This window comes from Lynx rufus, unplaced genomic scaffold (genome assembly GCF_022079265.1).
Source record: "Lynx rufus isolate CCGP_SWC_20201006 ecotype Redwood Valley unplaced genomic scaffold, mLynRuf1.p SCAF_18, whole genome shotgun sequence".
In the NCBI taxonomy this organism is placed as follows: domain Eukaryota; kingdom Metazoa; phylum Chordata; class Mammalia; order Carnivora; family Felidae; genus Lynx; species Lynx rufus.
The window spans coordinates 18,726,114-18,744,296 of record NW_025814832.1 but is presented as its reverse complement, the minus strand read 5'-3'; the positions used below and the strand labels follow the sequence as shown (position 1 = coordinate 18,744,296).

At 39.0% G+C, this 18,183-nt stretch overlaps 1 protein-coding gene across 2 annotated transcripts in view; it reads left to right on the top strand.

Annotated features, from left to right (window-relative positions):
* TOM1L1 (target of myb1 like 1 membrane trafficking protein) overlaps positions 1-18,183 on the top strand; it is a 47,016-nt gene that overhangs the window by 25,804 nt on the left and 3,029 nt on the right. For both annotated transcript variants that reach the window (XM_047081004.1, XM_047081005.1), the window contains 6 exons: positions 5,151-5,211; positions 5,597-5,714; positions 6,612-6,708; positions 15,068-15,119; positions 16,994-17,099; positions 17,552-17,633. In XM_047081004.1, coding sequence (XP_046936960.1) covers positions 5,151-5,211; positions 5,597-5,714; positions 6,612-6,708; positions 15,068-15,119; positions 16,994-17,099; positions 17,552-17,633 — 516 coding nt within the window. The remainder of the gene's footprint in view (positions 1-5,150; positions 5,212-5,596; positions 5,715-6,611; positions 6,709-15,067; positions 15,120-16,993; positions 17,100-17,551; positions 17,634-18,183) is intronic.

Sequence of the window (18,183 nt, the reverse complement as noted above, 5' to 3'; positions counted from 1 at the left end):
ACTCACGAATCACAAGATCATGACCTAAGCTGAAGTCAAGAGTCGGATGCTTAACCAACTGAGCCATCCAGGCACCCTGGGAGGATATTTTATATGAAGAAAATAGTCTGTGTAAAACCGTACCAGTCAGTAAGGACATTTTGTATATGAACATAGATTTTTTTTTTAATTGCCATTCAGAAAAGTATGAAGGCAAAATTGTAAATATACTAAAATGTTAGTGACAAAATTATTTTTTCCTAAATTTTTTATCATTGTGATCATGTAGAGAACATATGTTTTGTTTCTCTCTCAATTTTATTCATTGTATAACAAGTATTGGTATAGCCTATTTTTTTTAAGTTTATTTATTTGGTAGTGGAGGGGCAGAGAGAGAGGGAGAAAGGGAATCCCAAGCAGGCTCCACACTGTCAGCACAGAGCCTGATGTAGGGCTCAATCCCATGAACTGTGAGATCATAACCTGAGCTGAATTGAGTCAGATGCTTAACCAACTGAGCTACCTGGGCGCCCCTAGTCTATGTTTTTAAATGCTTTTGATAAACCATTTTGTATTTTTGTTTAAAAAGAATTTTTTTAATGTTTATTTTTGAGAGAGAGAGAGAGGGAGAGAGACAAACAGAGCATGAGCAGGGGAGGGGCAGAGAGAGAGGGAGACAGAATCCGAAGCAAGCTCCAGGCTCTGAGCTAGCAGCACAGAGCCCGACGTGGGGCTCAAACCCATGAACTGTGAGATCATGACCTGAGCCAAAGTCAGATGCTCAACTGACTGAGCCACCCAGGTGCCCTATAAACCATTTTTTTTAATAGTTGCATAATAATAGTCCATGTTTCTCACAGTTCACTTATTAGGCATTAAGTTGTTTCTAAGTCATTCATCAAAATAAGAGTCTTATAATCTATTGTAATAGGCAAGCCTATAAGTCAGAAAAATATCTTAAATCGTATGTACAAATATACACACTGGGAAATTGGAATAAGTACAGTGGAACCAAGTACAAGAGGTCTGTCTGGTGAGAATAGCAGCCGGACTTAATCTGGGTGGAGAGAAGGCAGGGGGAGTGTGTCTGAGGAGGTGCCATGTGAGGAGAGAACTGCAGAATGAGTGGTCATTGGTTAATAGGAGCAGAGCAAGAGCTTGTATGGTATGTGAAGCTATGGAAAGTAGACAGGCCTGGGGGGAGAATGAGCATCCAGAACCCAGCCCCAATCCAGCCCTGTGGCATGCCTAGACTGACAAGTGACATCTTCCTCTGTTTTCATGTAGAGTACTGTGTATAAACATAGCTTCATGTGGAATCTAACAAAAACAAAAAAACAAGAAAAGCAAAAACAACACAAAACCAACTAAGTTCCTAGGTGCAGAGGAACATGGTGGTGGTTGCCAGGGGTGGGGAGTAGGAGAAATGGGGGAAGGGGGGTGTCCAAAGGTAAAAAAAATAAAATAATTAAAAGCAAGGAACAGCAGCCAAATGTAATGTGTGGGCTTTATCCAACTTTGAACACACTAATATTAAAAAGCATTTAGATACTAATGGGAGAAATTTGAGCATGGATAGAATATTAATATTTCAGGACTTAAGGGGGTAGATATAATGGTTAAATAGGTGGTTCAGTTGGAAAATGTCTTTATTTTTGTTTTTTTTTAATTTTTTTTTTCAACGTTTTTTATTTATTTTTTTGGGACAGAGAGAGACAGAGCATGAATGGGGGAGGGGCAGAGAGAGAGGGAGACACAGAATCGGAAACAGGCTCCAGGCTCTGAGCCATCAGCCCAGAGCCTGACGCGGGGCTCGAACTCACAGACCGCGAGATCGTGACCTGGCTGAAGTCGGACACTTAGCCGACTGCGCCACCCAGGCGCCCCTAAAAAAATGTCTTTATTTTTGGCGAATACCTTCTAAAGTATCTACAGATGAGGGGCATCTGGGTGGCTCAGTTGGTTGAGCCTCAAACTCTTGATTTCGGCTCAAGTCATGATCCCACAATCCCAGGAGCATGGGACCAAGCCCTGCATGGGGCTCCATGTTGAACATGGAGCCTGCTTGAGAGTCCCTCTACCCCTCTCCCCCTTTCCCTCTCTCCCTTTCTCCCTTTCTCCTTCTCCTCTCCTCCCTCTCCCCGACTCATGAGCATGCTCCCTCTCTCTCTTACTCTAAAAAATAAATAAATAAATAATACAAAATGTCTAAGGATGAAATGTCATAAAGTATATGATTTTAAATATTTCAGTGAAAAATCTTTAAAGCAAATGTGGCAAAGGTACATGGTTATTAAATTTAGCTGATGAATAAAAGGGTGTTCATTATACTGTTCTTTTTACTTTCCTATAGGTTTGAAAGTTACCTAATAAAAAGTTAAAGCAAATGAACCTGGGTTAACAATTAATGTCACCTACATAAAACAACCTATTTTGGCACTTTTAAAATGTTGTATAAAACAGTTGTACATAAATGAACCCATAGGTGTATTTTAGGAATCTGAGAAGAGAAAAAAAAGAAAACCCTAGTTCCAGGCAAGTCTCATGTTCTCTTTCCAAACCAATCCGTAGGACTTCCTGTGAAGTAATTCTAGAGCCTCTGAGCTCCCCATGCTTTTTCTAGATCCTCCTTTCTCAATAGGAGTGATGTTGGCATTTGGGGTGAGACAGTTTTCCCTTGTGTGGTCCCTCCTTAGTGATTCAGAAGGGAAATAGGGAATAGGACTGGATTCAAGTTTGTTTTTTGTTTTTTTTATTCAAATCTTGATGATTTGGGGAAAATTGCTTACTTTTTTAAGACTGAGGTTTGTTCCTGTTTGTTAAAGATAATACTACCTATTTGGAGGGTTTCATTTTTGTTTTGAAAATTAAATGAGTTAATGTATATAAAAGCACCTTGGGGAATGCTAGCCCGTTGACACTCATTAAATATTAATTCTATCTCCTCCCCATTAGCATCCCTCTGGGCCTTTTAGAATTTTTTCCATTGATCAAGCATGAACCAGGAGAATCAGTGAAGTAAGACAAATAGCTATGAATAGGTTTTTTCCTTCACTATCTCGTATGTACTGCCTATCAGAGACAGCAGCCATTCATATGAAGGGATGACTGGGCGTTGGCTGAACGCTGAACAAACTCATGCTGTTGCCTTTGTTTTCTGTGGTATGACTCAGTAAGTGGAAAAATAAGGAAAACCGCATGGTTTTCATCAGAGTGCTGCCTTCTGGTTTTCATCTTGGGGAATTCTATTACAAACCATTAAGACCACTGACTAAAAGCTTCCTCTGAAGGGAAATGTGTATTTACTTGGTCTAGGTATCAGGAGATTGGGTTCCTTCTGTGAACAGCTCATTCTCATTCAGCTCTAAACCATGTGTGTTAAACCCAACTTCAGTCAGTTGTGATATAGAAACACTGAAGTTTTAAGATTCAGAGAGAATTTTTTCACCTCTAAAGGATAATATTCTTGGTGTATTCATTTCTTATGGCTGCCGTAACAAATTATCACACATTTTAGTGGCTCAAAAAAGCATGAACTTAACTACCTTACAGTCCCGTAAGAGCCTGAAATGGGTCTCACTGGGCTAACATCCAGGTGTCAACAGTGCTGTGTTCCTTTTTGGAGGCTCTAGAGGAGAATCCGTTTGCTTAATTTGTGCAGCTTCTAGAGCCTGTCCACAGTCCTTGGCTCATGACCCCTTTCCTCCATCTTCAAAGACAACATCATCCAGTCAAGTTTTTCTTACATTGTTTCATTCTTGCTTCCTCTTCTGCCGCCTCTTCCACATTAAAGGGCCTTTGTGCTTACATTGCTTGTCTGTGTAATCCAGGATAATCTCCCTATTAAAGTCTCCCTTCCATTTGCCATCTAACCTAACATATTCACTGTTCCGATGATGAGGATATAGAGATCTCGGACAGGGGGCATTCTTCTATTCATCACAGTCTGCTCTCTTGTTCCCTAAAGATTCACATCCATCCATATGCAAAGTACATTCACCCTATTCCAACATCCCCCAAAGTCTCTGCCCTTGACATCTAGGGAAGAGTTGTACAAATAAGAAAACAGAAGTTTGTTACTCAAGACTGGATCTGTGAGGGTTGTTCACACCCAGCCTATAACTACCATACAAGAAACCAATTCCATAAGTAGGTGGAAGAAAAAAACATGTGTTTTAGAAAGGGAAAGAAGCTTACATGTTCCAATTTAGGAACCCTAAGTGCATGTTCCAAACTTAAGGTGTGTAGGTTCTTTCAGTCAGTGTGTTACGATACTAATACTACATGATTCTGAAGCAACTCTCAGTTTGCAAAGCATTTCCACATTAATCCACTTGTATTATCTTTCTAGGGGTTGCCCCAGAAAATAACATTCTGAGGAAATGCTTCAAATGCTGCTTGTCTCTTTTAGTAGATGGAGAACTGGGATCAAAAGTTATATCCATGATTCTATAGCTACTCGATAATAAAGCTGACACTTAAACCTTGGACTTGTGCCTTCAACTTCATTCTTCTTCCAAACCTATTGTTTATTTATCTGCTCCTCTTTTATTCCCAGTGAACAAGCAATGTACAAGCAACTTAAGTTGTAAAAGGTCAATATGTTTAGTAGGGATCAGGTGTCTTTATAAAAAATGAAGATAAACAGTGAAATTATGTTAAAAAATCTTTGTATTTTTATGGAACATTATTTATAATGGCAGAATTGGAAGCAACTTAAATGTTTGAGATCAAGAGTAGTTAAATGTGTGCTACATCCCTAAGGTAAGATCTGCAGGTCACTAAAAATTGCATTTCTGACTAGAAAAATGCTCACAACATAACAGAATTATGTGAAGTATGATTGCAACTAAAGTTCAACATAGATTTACAGAAAAAAATTTACAGAAAAAATACAGGAAACACATCATGATGTTAATAGGGACGATTTCTAGGTGATGGAGTTATTATTATTTGTTTTTAATATGTATTCATTTTGTCACAGTTTTCTCTTAAAGCATTATTACCTCTATAAACTGGGGAAAAGTTATTAAAGTACTTCATTGGGAGTCGATGGGGATGAAGTGGTTTGTCTTTGTTCCTGAATATTTGAATATTAATAATTTGTAAAGGATTATAGCATTTTCATATTTGTTTTCTTTTAAATGCTTACATTTTGCTAACTCAAACAGATTTACTCGGAACCAACAAAGGATTTTGGAGCAAAACACGAACCAGAGGGAAGATGCCAATGTAAGTGAACAGAAATGTAATAAAATAAGCAATTGAACATTTTATAAATTGTATAGTAGGGAGCAAGGCTTACCTAAGAAAAGTCTTAAAACGGAGGAGACATTAACAATTTGGAGTGATTTTGGTGGTGTAGAGTATTTTCTGTGACAACTTGATGTTACTAAGTTAATAAGAGGCCATAAGATTGTTTAAGCAACAACCATGTACATGGTGAGATGTGATTAGTAGGAGTGTTGCCTGTTGAATAGAGAATTCTCCTTGAGTTGCATCTAAATAGGATTTTCCTTTCCCCCCAAAAAACAAAAAAAGTCTCTGGGGAGAAAGCCATGATAAATTACCTGACACATTTTTTTCTGAATTTTGTTTTTGGTTGCTTTGTTTTCAGACTACCAGTGAACCTTCTGCCCCATCCTGTGATCTCTTCGACCCAAGGCTCAGCCCTCCAATGCCGAGGGCCACTCTGGGAGAACTCAACACCGTGAATGCTCAGCTTTCAGACTTAAGTAAATAAGCACATAGGCCTTTTCAGCAGAAGAGCTTGATGTGAAACTGTGCTCCTTGGTTTCTTGATTAAATGCAACCTGAGAAAGACTGAAGTCAATTTGAATGTCAGAGAACTATATCAGGAGATGCAATTATTTATTGGCATATGGTTGGGTCAAATCCAGTACAGCCATGGGATGTATCTGGGGGAGTAGGTCCCTGAAACTCATCCTCCTGGTTTAGAATCTCATCCAATTCACCTGCCTGCTTTTATAGAGGTAGTTCAACTCCATGGCCAAACTTAAAACTACTCTGAACCACATACTATATTACCTTGAGTTTCTGTGCTATGTCACAGCATTAGGTAAGGGAATATTTGATGCAGATAGAGAAAGTCAGGAATTAAGTTGACTGATCTAAATGCTGGTGAAATGGAGAGGGGAAAACATGGGCTTTTGCGGTAGAAGTCCAAGTTGAAATGTCTGTGGTCTGCCACCTTTTAGCTAGCCAGCCTTGGAGATTTTCCTACCTTAGGGTGTCTCACTTAGGATTATAGGAAGTTAAGAGCTTGGGGGGAGGAGAGGGTAGAGTTCCATATATGCCCTAGCTTCTTACTTTTGTGTTTGATGGAGTAAGACACACAAAATCTCTTCCATTCTAGATCAGTTTGGGATTTTAGAAAACCCAATATATTAACATTTGTTACCTTTACAATATCCTTTTTTTTGTGTGTGTGGTGGAATTTCTTTCCAGTTACCATTAATAATGTTCTTTAGTTTCTGTTTGAGGAAATCATATGATTTTACAGTGGCAGAAATACCTGAGTCTCTCTTTTTGCTTTTAATTTTATTGTGGAAAATCCAACAGAACAACTGAATGACAAAATCTTTTAAAGCCAAGTCCATTTTATATTCTAGATTTCAGGTCTCCGAGTCCTGTTGTAACGAACAACTTGAAACCCAGTCTTCATCCACAGGTGGATTTGCTAGCCTGGGAAGATACAGAAACACCCCTGTAAGTATGTCAGTAAGAATCTGGAGCTAATACCAACTCATTCTAATTCCTCATATTCAAGAAAGCATAAGAGAAAAAGTAGAGACTTAGGAATTCGACAGTCCTGAGTTAGAATTTCAGCTCTGCTTTCTACCAGCTTGGTGACCTTGAATGAGAAACTTCACCAGTGTGAGCCTTCCTTTTTCTTCTGAGAGTACTTTCTAGGATTCTTACAAAGATTGTGTAAGATGCTATAGTACCTCCTAATTAAGCAGTCGATACATAAAACCTTCCATAAATTGTTATTTTTCAGTGGTAACAGGGAAATTGAATGACAAGAGAGTAAAATCAAACAATGGCCATACAAGTTACAGAGCACTTGCCACTTGCTGGGCACTTTGCTAAACTGTGTTTGTTTATTCATTTAATCTTTGCACAAATTTTTGGAGCTGTGCTGTTACCATTATGCACATTTTACAAGAGAAAAGGCTGAGACTTAAGGCATATAAACTGCCCAAGTTCATATAGCTATGCAGTAGCAGGTCTGATGAACTGATAGTTCACTAAAAAGATATACAAATGACTCATAAACATAGTGATGCCCAACCTTGTGTACAGTTACAGAAATATAAAACTACAATGGCTTTTTTTAAACCTCTCAGATGGCTAAAAGTCTAAATGTTTGTTAACCTGCTTTATTGGCTATAGAAAGACAGATTCTATCACAAAATTAATGCAGTTCTTATGAGGGAAACTGGCAGTATCTATTAAAATTATAAGTACATTCACATTTGAACCCACCATATCTCATTTCTAGGAATTCATACTCGCTTATGCAAAATCAGTTGTTTACAAAATTATTCCTTATAACATTTGGGCACAGCTAATAATTGGAAACAACTCAAGTATGCATCATTGTGGCCTAGTTAAATATCTAAATAATGTATTACCAGGCAGCTGAAGGACAAAAGTAGGCTGTCTGTAGGGGGACAATCACCAGTGTATTATAAAGTGAAAAACTGCAAAGTAATGTGTGTACTATCTTGCATTTGTGTAAGAAAGTAAGAAATAATGTAAACATTTGCCTCTTTGCATAAAGAAATACAAGGATTCAGAAGAAACTAAAAAAGGCAAGTTTCCCTTAAGGTTAAGAAGAGGCAAGATAGAGTAGATACAGCAAAAAATAAATAGAAGTTAGATTTTCTTTACATCAGAAGCTGTTGTTTTTTCCTTTTAAATGTATATATTTTAGGTAATAGGCGATGCATTTCCATGGTTCAGGTATCAAAGTGATACCTGAACAAGTGATATGAAAAGATATACAAGGACATTACTTGATCTCACCCCACCTCCATCCTTTCTGTCCCCCTTCTCCTTATGTCACATTCTGCTGCTACCATATAGCCACTTTATTTGTCCTTCCAAAGTGACTTTAGGTAAATAATGAATATGATTTTTTTTCTCTTTTATTAAATGCAGCACACTGTAAAACTCTACTGAACCTTGCTTGATATCTTGACATATCTTGATAAAAGTACATATGTTTTTATATCAGTGGATTTAGATATATTTTTAGAGTTGCCTAGTGTTTTTATCCAGTGTGACCAATCACTGCATTACTTTTATATATTAAAAAAGGAGTGGGGGGGCATGGGCTGGAGGGAGAGGAATGAGAAAGGAGAATCAAACTGAGAAGAAAGAGGAAAAAAAAGGAGGGGGGGTAGTTGGAGAGGGAAGAAGAGGACCAAGGAAAGCTTCCTGAGTTGGGAAATGATAGTGCCAGTGGCTATGTCATGAGCCATTAGTTGGGTCAGTACCTCTGGTCTTGATTAAGTGTGATGCAAATAATGTTTCAATGCTGTAGGCAGATTTCCAGGAAGTTGCTTAGTAAATAATGTGATCTAAAGTAACTGATTCTGTTTTCCTTTATCTGCAAATCATGTTGAGTAATGAGAAGGAGTGAAATATAGATGAAATCCTATTACACAAATATCTGTATAAAGCTTATAAAAAGATAAAATACTAGCTAATAGCTGCTTATTTTATTTTATTTATTTTTTGAGACAGAGAACATGAATAGAGGAGGGGCGGGGGGGGGGGAGGAGAGAGAGAGAGAGAGAGAGAGAGAGAGAGAGAGAGAGAATCCCAAGCAGGCTCCACACCCAGCACAGTGCCCAATACAGGGCTTCATCCCATGACTGTGAGATCATGACCTGAGCTGAAATCGAGAGTCAGACACTCAACTGACTGAGCCACCCAGGTGCCCCATAGCTGCTTATTTTATTTTATTTTTTATGTTTGTTTATTTTTAAGAGAGCACACACGAGCAGGGGAGGGGCAGAGAGAGAAATACAGAATCCAAAGCAGGTTCCAGGCTGTGAGCTGTTAACACAGAGCACAACATGGGGCTCAGACTCACAAACCACAAGATTATGACCTGAGCTGAAGTCGGACGCTTAATCAACTGAGCCTCTCAGGTGCCCCATAGCTGCTTATTTTAATCTGTAATATCATGGATCTCATGCTGTAGTGTGCATAAAAATCACTTGGGGGATTATTAAAAAGTAAAATTGCTGGTCCCCAGAAATTCTAACTCAGTAGAAAGACTCTTTAGTTTTAAAAAGCATCCCAGCTGGGGCGCCTGTGTGGCTCAGTCAGTTGAGCATCTGACTACGGCTCAGGTCATGATTTCATGGTTCATGAGTTCAAGCCTCGTGTCAGACACAGGTCTCAGCACAGAGCCTGCTTTGGATCCTCAGTCCCCCTCTCTCTGCCCTTTCCCCCACCCCCTGCTCTCAGAAGTAAATATTAAAAAAAAGCATCCTAGGAGAATCATAAAGCAGCACTTTGCTGATTATACATTAGAAACCCTATAACAGTAGTCCACCCAGTATCCAGATATCAAAATAATTGTAGTTCTGGGAATTCACTGGAGTAAAAGATAATGTGTAATATCAGTATTTTGTTTTCTTTTTTTAATTTTTTTTTTTCAACGTTTATTTTTTATTTTTGGGACAGAGAGAGACAGAGCATGAACGGGGGAGGGGCAGAGAGAGAGGGAGACACAGAATCGGAAACAGGCTCCAGGCTCTGAGCCATCAGCCCAGAGCCCGACGCGGGGCTCGAACTCACAGACTGCAAGATCGTGACCTGGCTGAAGTCGGACGCTTAACCGACTGCGCCACCCAGGCGCCCCAGTATTTTCTTTTCTATACAAAGACTTTTGTATCCATTTTCTGATTTTTAAAAGAGCTTATACATGAGTGAAACTATAATTAGACCAGGTTTTTAACAGTGTCAGGAATTGAAGCACTAAAGTTACCTAAAGCATATGTCTAGGTTAAAGCCTATTCTAGATCACATATGAAAGGCAAAACCAGCCATCAAAAATGTCTTAGGGTCTTAAGAATTTTCCACCCCTCTGTGTTTATTCACTATCACAGAACGAATGAGTAATGGAATTATTCATGACAGAAAGGAATCTGGAGAAACAGTGATTATGGGATAAAGTAATAGGTCATATTCATAGTCCACTTACTATCAGGGAACACGCTAACAAGAATAAGAAATGTTTACTAATTACTTACTAGTGCTGGAAGGTGGGCACTCCATCATTCTCATTTCTTCAAAAGTGAAGGCTAAGGAAGATTAACCTGCCCAAAGGCATTGCCCAACTAGTGCAGAAACAGGATTCAAATTCAAGTGGATCTGATTTCAGTGCTTGCTTTCTTTCTGTGCTTTAATTAATTTTTTAAAATTTCCATAAGGTAAAGTTGACCTCTTTGTTTTTCTTTTGTGTGCAGTTCTATGAATGTTAACATATGTACAGATTCATGTAATCACCATCACAGGGTACAGAATAGTTCCATGACCTCCGAAACTCCCTTCGGGTATTTATTTATAATGCTTCCCTCCCACACTCACCCCCCCAGCAACCACCAATCTGTTCTCCATCACTATAGTTTGCCTTTTCAAGAATGGTGTCTAAATAGAATCATACAGTATATAATATTCCTAGAAAAAGTTCTGTAAAATTGGTGTTTGCTTCATGTATTCTGAACCTTGATTATTAAGTGCATGTATATTCAGGATTGTTGTGTCATTTTGGTGAATTGACCCTTAAAGAATTATGCACAGTTCCTTTTTGTCCCTTGTGAGTTTCCTTGTCCTGATGTCTACTTTGATACTAATACAGCCACATTAGCTTTCTTTTGATTAGTGTTGGCGTGGTATATTCTTTTCCATCTTTTCACTTTTAAGTATATCAAAATATTTGAAGTGAGTTTCTTATAGATAGCATATAGTTGGGTCATGCATTTAATGTATTCTCATAATTTCTGTCTTTAATTGGTATGTGTAGACTACTTATATTTAATGTAATTATGTTTGGGTTTAGGTATAGCATTATATTATTTCTTTTCTGTTTTTCCCCTTTGTTGCTGTTTTTTTGGTTTTTTTTTTTTTTCTGTTTTCTCTTTCTTTCACCTTTGGGATTATTTGACTGTTTTCAGTATTCCATCTTACCTACTGTGAGTTTGACTGTAACTTTGTGTAGTTTATATTAGGAGGGAGGGGACTGGTTGTTCTAGAGACTGCAATGTACATAATATTTTAGTCTGCTTAGAACCAGTATTTTACCACGTGAAGTGAAACGTAGAAAATTTAGAGAACCTTCCTTTATATTATAGTTATTGTATATATTCTACATTGAAAAAATACCAACAAGCAGTTATAATTTTTGTGTACAACTCTCAAATATATTTTAAGGAATTCGAGAAGAATAGTCTTTTTTTTTTACCCAATATTCGCCATTTATGTTGATCTTTTATTTTCTTATATAATTTCCCTTCTCTCTGAAAAGCTTTCTTTAGTGATTCTTTTAGGGCAGGTCTATGGGCAGTGAAAATCTCGTCTTACTTCATGTGAGAATGTCTTTATTTCATCTTTGTTCTGAGGGATGTTTCAATGGATGTAGAAATCTGAGTTGATGGTTTTTTCTTTCAGTTTTTAAACATTACTCCCACCACCTCTTCTGGCCTAAAATGGTTTCTAATGAGAAGTCTGTATCCATTCACATCATTGTTCTCCTGTAGGTAATGTGTTGTTATCTCTATGCTATGCTTTCAATAATTTTTTTTCCCCTGATTTTGAACAGTTTGATTATGATATGTCTGGGCATGGATTTCTTTTGGTTTATTCTGTTTGGGATTTGCTGAGAATATTAGTTCTTGTGGCTGCCATCAAAAAAATCACAAACTGGGTGGTTTAAAACCACAGGAATTTATTTTCTCCTAGTTCTGGAGGCTAGAAATCTGAAATTCAGCAGGGCCACACTCCCTGCAGGGCTCTAATGGGAGAAGCAATTCTTTGCCTCTTCCAGATTCTGATGATTGTCGGCCTTTTTTTCTGATTCCTTGGCTTGGCTCACATCACTCCACTTTCTGCTTCCACCTTCATGTTGCCTTCTCTGTGTATTTCAACTCTGCCTCTGCTTTTCTCTTTAAGGTCACTTGTCTTTGAATTTAAGGTACATTCGAGTAATATAAGATGATATCACCATCTCAAGATCCTTAACTTAATTACATCTGAAAAGACCTTTTTTTTCGGGCTACCTGCATGGCTCATTCCATTAAGCATCCAACTCTTTTTTTTTTTTTTAATTTTTTTTTAATCTTTATTTTTGAGAGAGAGAGAGAGAGAGACAGTGTGAGTGGGGGAGGGGCTCAAAGAGAGAGAGACACAGAATCCAAAGTAGGCTCCAGGCTCTGAGCTGTCAGCACAGAGCCTGACATGGGGCTGGAACTCACCAGCCCTGAGATCATGACCTGAGCTGAAGTTGGATGCCCAACCGACTGTGCCACCCAGGCACCCCAAGCATCCAACTCTTGGTTTCGGCTCAGGTCATGATCTCACAGTTCATGGGTTTGAGCCCCACATCAAGCTCCGTGCTGAAAGTGCAGAGCCTACTTGGGATTCTCTCTCCCTCTCTGCCCCTCCACAACTCACTCACTCTCTCTCTCTCTCTCTCTCTCAAAAATAAAGAAAAACTTAATTTTTTAAAAAGACCCTTTTTTTCAAATAAAGTAACATTGACAGGTTCCAGGAATTAGGACAAGGACATACCTTTTGAGGGTGGAGGGCATCATTCAGTCCACTACACTGCATTTCTTGAATCTGTGGGTTTCTGTCTTTCACCAAATTTGTGAAGCTTTCAGCCTTACAGTTCTTCAGATATTTCAACAGTACACTTTCTATTGTCCTTCTGGGACTTTTGATGACACAAATGTTAGATCTGATATTGTCTTGTAAATCTCCAGAGTTCTGTTCATTAGTTTTTTCACTTTTTTCTCTGTTTTGTTGTTGTTGTTGCTTTTTGTTTGTATTTTTAAGATGGGATCATTTCCATTGATTTATGTTCAAGTTTGCTACTTATTTCTTCTCTCATCCCCATTTTACTATGGAGCTCATTCTGTAAATTTTTTTAAAATTTCAGTTACTGTATTTTCCGATTCTAAAATTACTATTTGACTCTTCTTTAGGTCTTATTTTTCTTTGAAATGACTTTCTATTTTTCCAGTTTTTTTCATGAGTGTTCACAGTTGCTTATTGAAGCATTTGTATAATGGCTGCTTTAAAATCTGAGGTAGTTTTAACGTCTCTATCCTCTTGATATTAGCATTTGTCGATGGCCTTTTTTATTTTTTGCCTGTTGAAATTTTCCCAGTTCTTCACATGCCTAGTAATTTTGGATTGTATCTTGGGCGTTTTTAATGTTATGAGACACTTGCTCGCTATTTATTTATTTATTTATTTATTTATTTCAAATCATAGGATTTTAGTGTTTATTTTTGAGACAGAGAGACAGAGAGGCAGAACATGAGTATGGGAGGGGCAGAGAGAGGGAGACACAGAATCTGAAGCAGGCTCCAGGCTCTGAGCTGTCAGCACAGAGCCCGACGTGGGGCTTGAACTGACAAACTGTGAGATCATGACCTGAGTTGAAGTTGCATGCTCAACTGAATGATTGAGTTGAGCGCCCCAAGGCACCCCAAGACACTTGCTCTTATTTGAATCCTGTTGAAGATGGTGCTATTTTGATTTTAGAAGGCAAACAATCTCACTAGATGCATGCTGCAGTTTCAACCTGCCTTTTTTTGTGCTGTCGTCCTAACATAGTTATGTTTTCAAAGACTTTGCAGTGCTTTTCAGATCTGCTTCATGTGGGCCACCCTGAGGCCTGGATGGGTGTATATTCATTTCTCAACATCTTTTGCATCCTGACTGGGATCAGATCCACAGAGACACAGATCAGGAAGTGAGCCCAGGATTTCATAAACAACTTCAAGGTTGATTCTCCACATTCCTTCCTCTTTGTGATTTCTCTAGCACTCTGCTTTTCTAGGATTTGTCCTTTTGGTTCTCTAGTCAGAAAGCTTCAGTTAACCTACTATATGTCATTTATTTCCTTGATTATGCTTGTGTCTAAAACCAAATGGTGGGACAGAAAGAATGAAAACAACAAAACAGAGTTTGCCCTGCCCTCTGGCATCACAGTTACACCTGTTGGAAGGAAGGGTCCTCTCAAATTTTTAAGCCTCTACAGGTCCCTGTTGGCTTCTGCTGTCACTCCAGCCATTTTGGGATTGCCTCAGCTTTAGAGAGGGAGAGAACAGAAAGGAAAGGAAAAAAGAGAGTAAGGAATTTCCACACTATCTCTGAGCATTAGGACTTCTCTTTTCTGCTCCTTGAGTGAAAACAGAAGGGCTTCTCCTAGAGCTGTCTGTCCTTACTGCCCACTCTGGGGTTTTAGGCTTCATTGCATTCAGGTTCTGGAACACCAGAGGTGGGGGAAGAAAGGTACTAATGATCTGTGGATACTCAAATTCCAGTCCTTCCCAGTCATCCTGTAACTATTGACTTTTCAGTCCTCAAATATTTGCCCCATGTATTCTGTTCTGGTTTTAGAGTTGCCTTTGGTAGGAGAGATAGGGCAAAGTGTATTTGGTATAGATTAGAACCAGGACCCTCCCCACCTTCCTTCCTAACCTCTACTCTGTATTGCGTCTCATCCTTCAGGAAATGATGGATGGTAGCTACTCTGATGGAAAGGTTAAAGACTTGTTCTCACTAGTATACCATGTATACTTCAGGGTCTCAGGGCTGCCACTGCCAAGGGACACCTTCTTTGTCTTTACTCCTTGGTATTTGGACATCAAAAGCTGGTGAGCATGAAAACCAGATGGCAATTGTTACATAAGATTAATATTCCATTGCAGTCCGAAAGTACATTTTAGGTTTTGTTTGTAGGAAGTCATCTTACTTTTTGCATTTGTGTTCTCGCTGTAGGGTCTTATCATACTGTCTTATCATACTCTCCTAGGTTTGCCCAAAGGACCGGCCAAAACATCACCGCAAACCATACATATGAGAGCGTAAGTAATGAAACTTCCCGGGCAGCACACCTAGTCAGCAGGTTGTCATGGCTAAGAAGGAATTCCTGGTCATTAAATCTCATGTTCTGTTCAGCGTTTTGGTGTATGTCCTATAACGTGTTGACAGCCCTTGTTAGGACTTCTCTTTGTCTTCTTTTTAATCTTTCAAGATGGACAAGTTGAATCTTACTTCTGTTAGAAAAATGGTTAAGGATCAAAATTCCTTTAGTGTTTGTTTATATTAGCTCTCTCCTCCTTTCCTTCCATCCTCTCTGATAGACTTCAGACAGGCTGTCTCATTCCTACCACTCTGCTGGCACACCTCTTGTCAAGGTCTCCCGTAATCTCTACATTACCAAATCAAGTACTGCAATTTTCAGTCCTCGTCTTACCTGCTTTATCAGCAGCAGGTGGCAGTCAGTCACTTCCTCCTGTTTCGCACATGTAGCTTTCAGACACCACTCATTTTTTTCTTCTCTTGCCTCCTTTCCACTATGTCTCCTTTACTGGTCCCCACTCTTCTACTGGCCTTTGAGTCTTGGAGATCCCAGGGCTTAAGTTTCAGACTTCTGCTTTCATTCTTCCATGGTCTTCTGGTCTCTTATCTTAAAATACCATTCAGATTCTGACAACTTGTAATTGGTATCTGCAGCCCATGATCTCCCTTAAACTCAGAACTCAACTTTCCAAGGAAACTCTTCTTGCTTTCTTCCTAGTCCTGGCTCTCCACCTGCACCTCCTGTACTCTTCCCCACCTCAGTAAAGGAACCCTCCACTATTGCAGTTGCTCAAGTCAAAACCTTGGAGACCAGTGCTTGCTCTCTGCCTTTTTACCGTTTCTCTTCCAACAGTATATCCATTATCTAGCTGCTTCTCATGGCCTCCACTTCTGATGGCAGTCCAAGCCATCAGAGGGATATTGCAGTGGCCTCCTAAGGTTACCTTGCTTTAGCCTTCACCTCCCTCTCCACCCTCACCCCCACTGTGCAATCTCTGTTCAAAACAAACCAGAACTATCCTTAAAAAAAAAAAAAAAGTAGTCATATTAACTGCTCTAAACCCACCTAGGATTTCCTTCCTCCATTTCGCTCTGTAAAAACCTGAAATGCTGATCTCACACCTTCCATTACCTCTTCAACTTCACCTCTCTTCCTTGGCTCACTCTGCTCCAATGGCACTAGCCTTCTCTGCTTCAGAGGATGTGACCTTGGGCCCCCTCAGATAATCAATCACAGCACCCACATCAGTCAGGACTCTGCTTAAATGTTCCCAATGGTGAGGCATTCCTTGACCATTACTGTCAGAGCAATAGCCTACCCCATCTACCTGAGCCTTGTTTTTTGTTTTTTGTTTTTTTAAGAGCACTTGCTATCTAACATCTCTTTACATTTGTTTGCTTCAAGGGGGCAGGGATTTGGCCTGTTTTATTTATAGCACCTAGTAGGTGCCCAAGATTTATTCATGAAATGAATGAGGAAGATTACGAGATTAATCTTTATCAGTACTGATTTGGTGCTGTTATCTTATGCCTTTCTGTAGGGTAAAGATTTATTTTCCTGTTTGAGGCTGAGATTTTTTAGTGTGAAACAACAGACCCTAGACTGAGCCATACAATTCTTTTTTTTAAAGCAAAATGTTAATTTTACATTTTATATGGGAAATGAGGTGCAGTGGGCATGAAACTAGAGAGAAAAGTAATAAGTGTTATAAATGGTTGTTAACCTAAAAAAGTAATAGTTCATAATTTCTAATTCTTGTCCAGTTGGGAGGATATGGTAGTTGGAATAGTGCCACTTAGAAGCCTGGTAATCTAAATAATAAAAGAAAAACTTAATGTAGAATGTTTATTTGAACATGTACTGTGTTTTCTTCAGTTTCCAGAATATTCAAATTCAGTACTACTACAGCCAGTTAATGTGCAGAACGTTCCAGCAACACCATCAAGTCAGAGACTGCCATCCTTGCCCATCAGTCATCCAGGTACTTGAGACCTGTTATTTGCATTGAATAAGAGATCTTGTAAGAGTATAGGAGTCTGCCGGAGATTTACTGCTGATTGAAAATAGAGAGAGAGGAAACACTAGGACTTCAATGTGCTTCTTTAAGCTCCATGAAGTAAATTCATGGCTCATATCATTATGACCTACATTCGATTATAAAAAATGCTTCTGTTGTGCTGAATGTTGTATTTGAAATGCTGAGGGAAAGGAGTCTTTAGTGGAAGTTTGCAAATCCTTTTGTTCTCTATAGATTTGTTGTACTTGGGAGTAGCATTAGAACACCAGTTGTATTTGTTTCTGGCTGTCAGTGTTTCGTAGGGTCTCATGTTTGAAGTCGCAATCATAAAGAGATTATTAATTGTGTATGTGTTCTTGAAAAGCACAATGTGTGTTTACTGGTGGGCTTTTTGTTTTGTTTTGTTTTGCCTGAAGCAATGGCAGAGAATGATCTCCAGCCACCCAATTACTACGAGGTAATGGAGTTTGATCCCTTGGCTCCTGTTGTCACTACAGAGTAAGTCATTTACAAAATGATTATTTTTTATCTTGGTTCCCTTCAGTAACAGAGCTAAACGGGGCTTGGTTATATATTTAACTTTGTTTAGGTCTTGGCAGAAAATAATGATCTTATTAAAAATGACTTATGAGATTTTATGGGGACTGTTATTCTTTTTTTTTTTTAATTAATTTATTTATTTTGAGAGAGAGAAGGAGTGTGAGCAGGGGAGGGCAGAGAGAGAAGGAGACACAGAATCTAAAGCAGGCTCCAGGCTCTGAGCTGTCAGCACAGAGCCCAATGCAGGGTCTGAACTCATGAGCCATGAGATCATGACCTGAGCCGAAGTCAGACGCTTGACTGACTGAGCCCCCCAGGTGCCCTTGGAGACTGTTGCTCTTAATGGTCTTACTGTGCTCAGCCTTGTGACTAAAAAATAAAAATGCTGGGGCTGCACATTAAGAAATAACTGGAACCATCAAGTACATTAGTGGATTCTTTGCAGATGCCTTGGGAGAAAGGTTCTCTCTAGTTTGAAAAGGACACTATATTCACTGATTGGTGACAT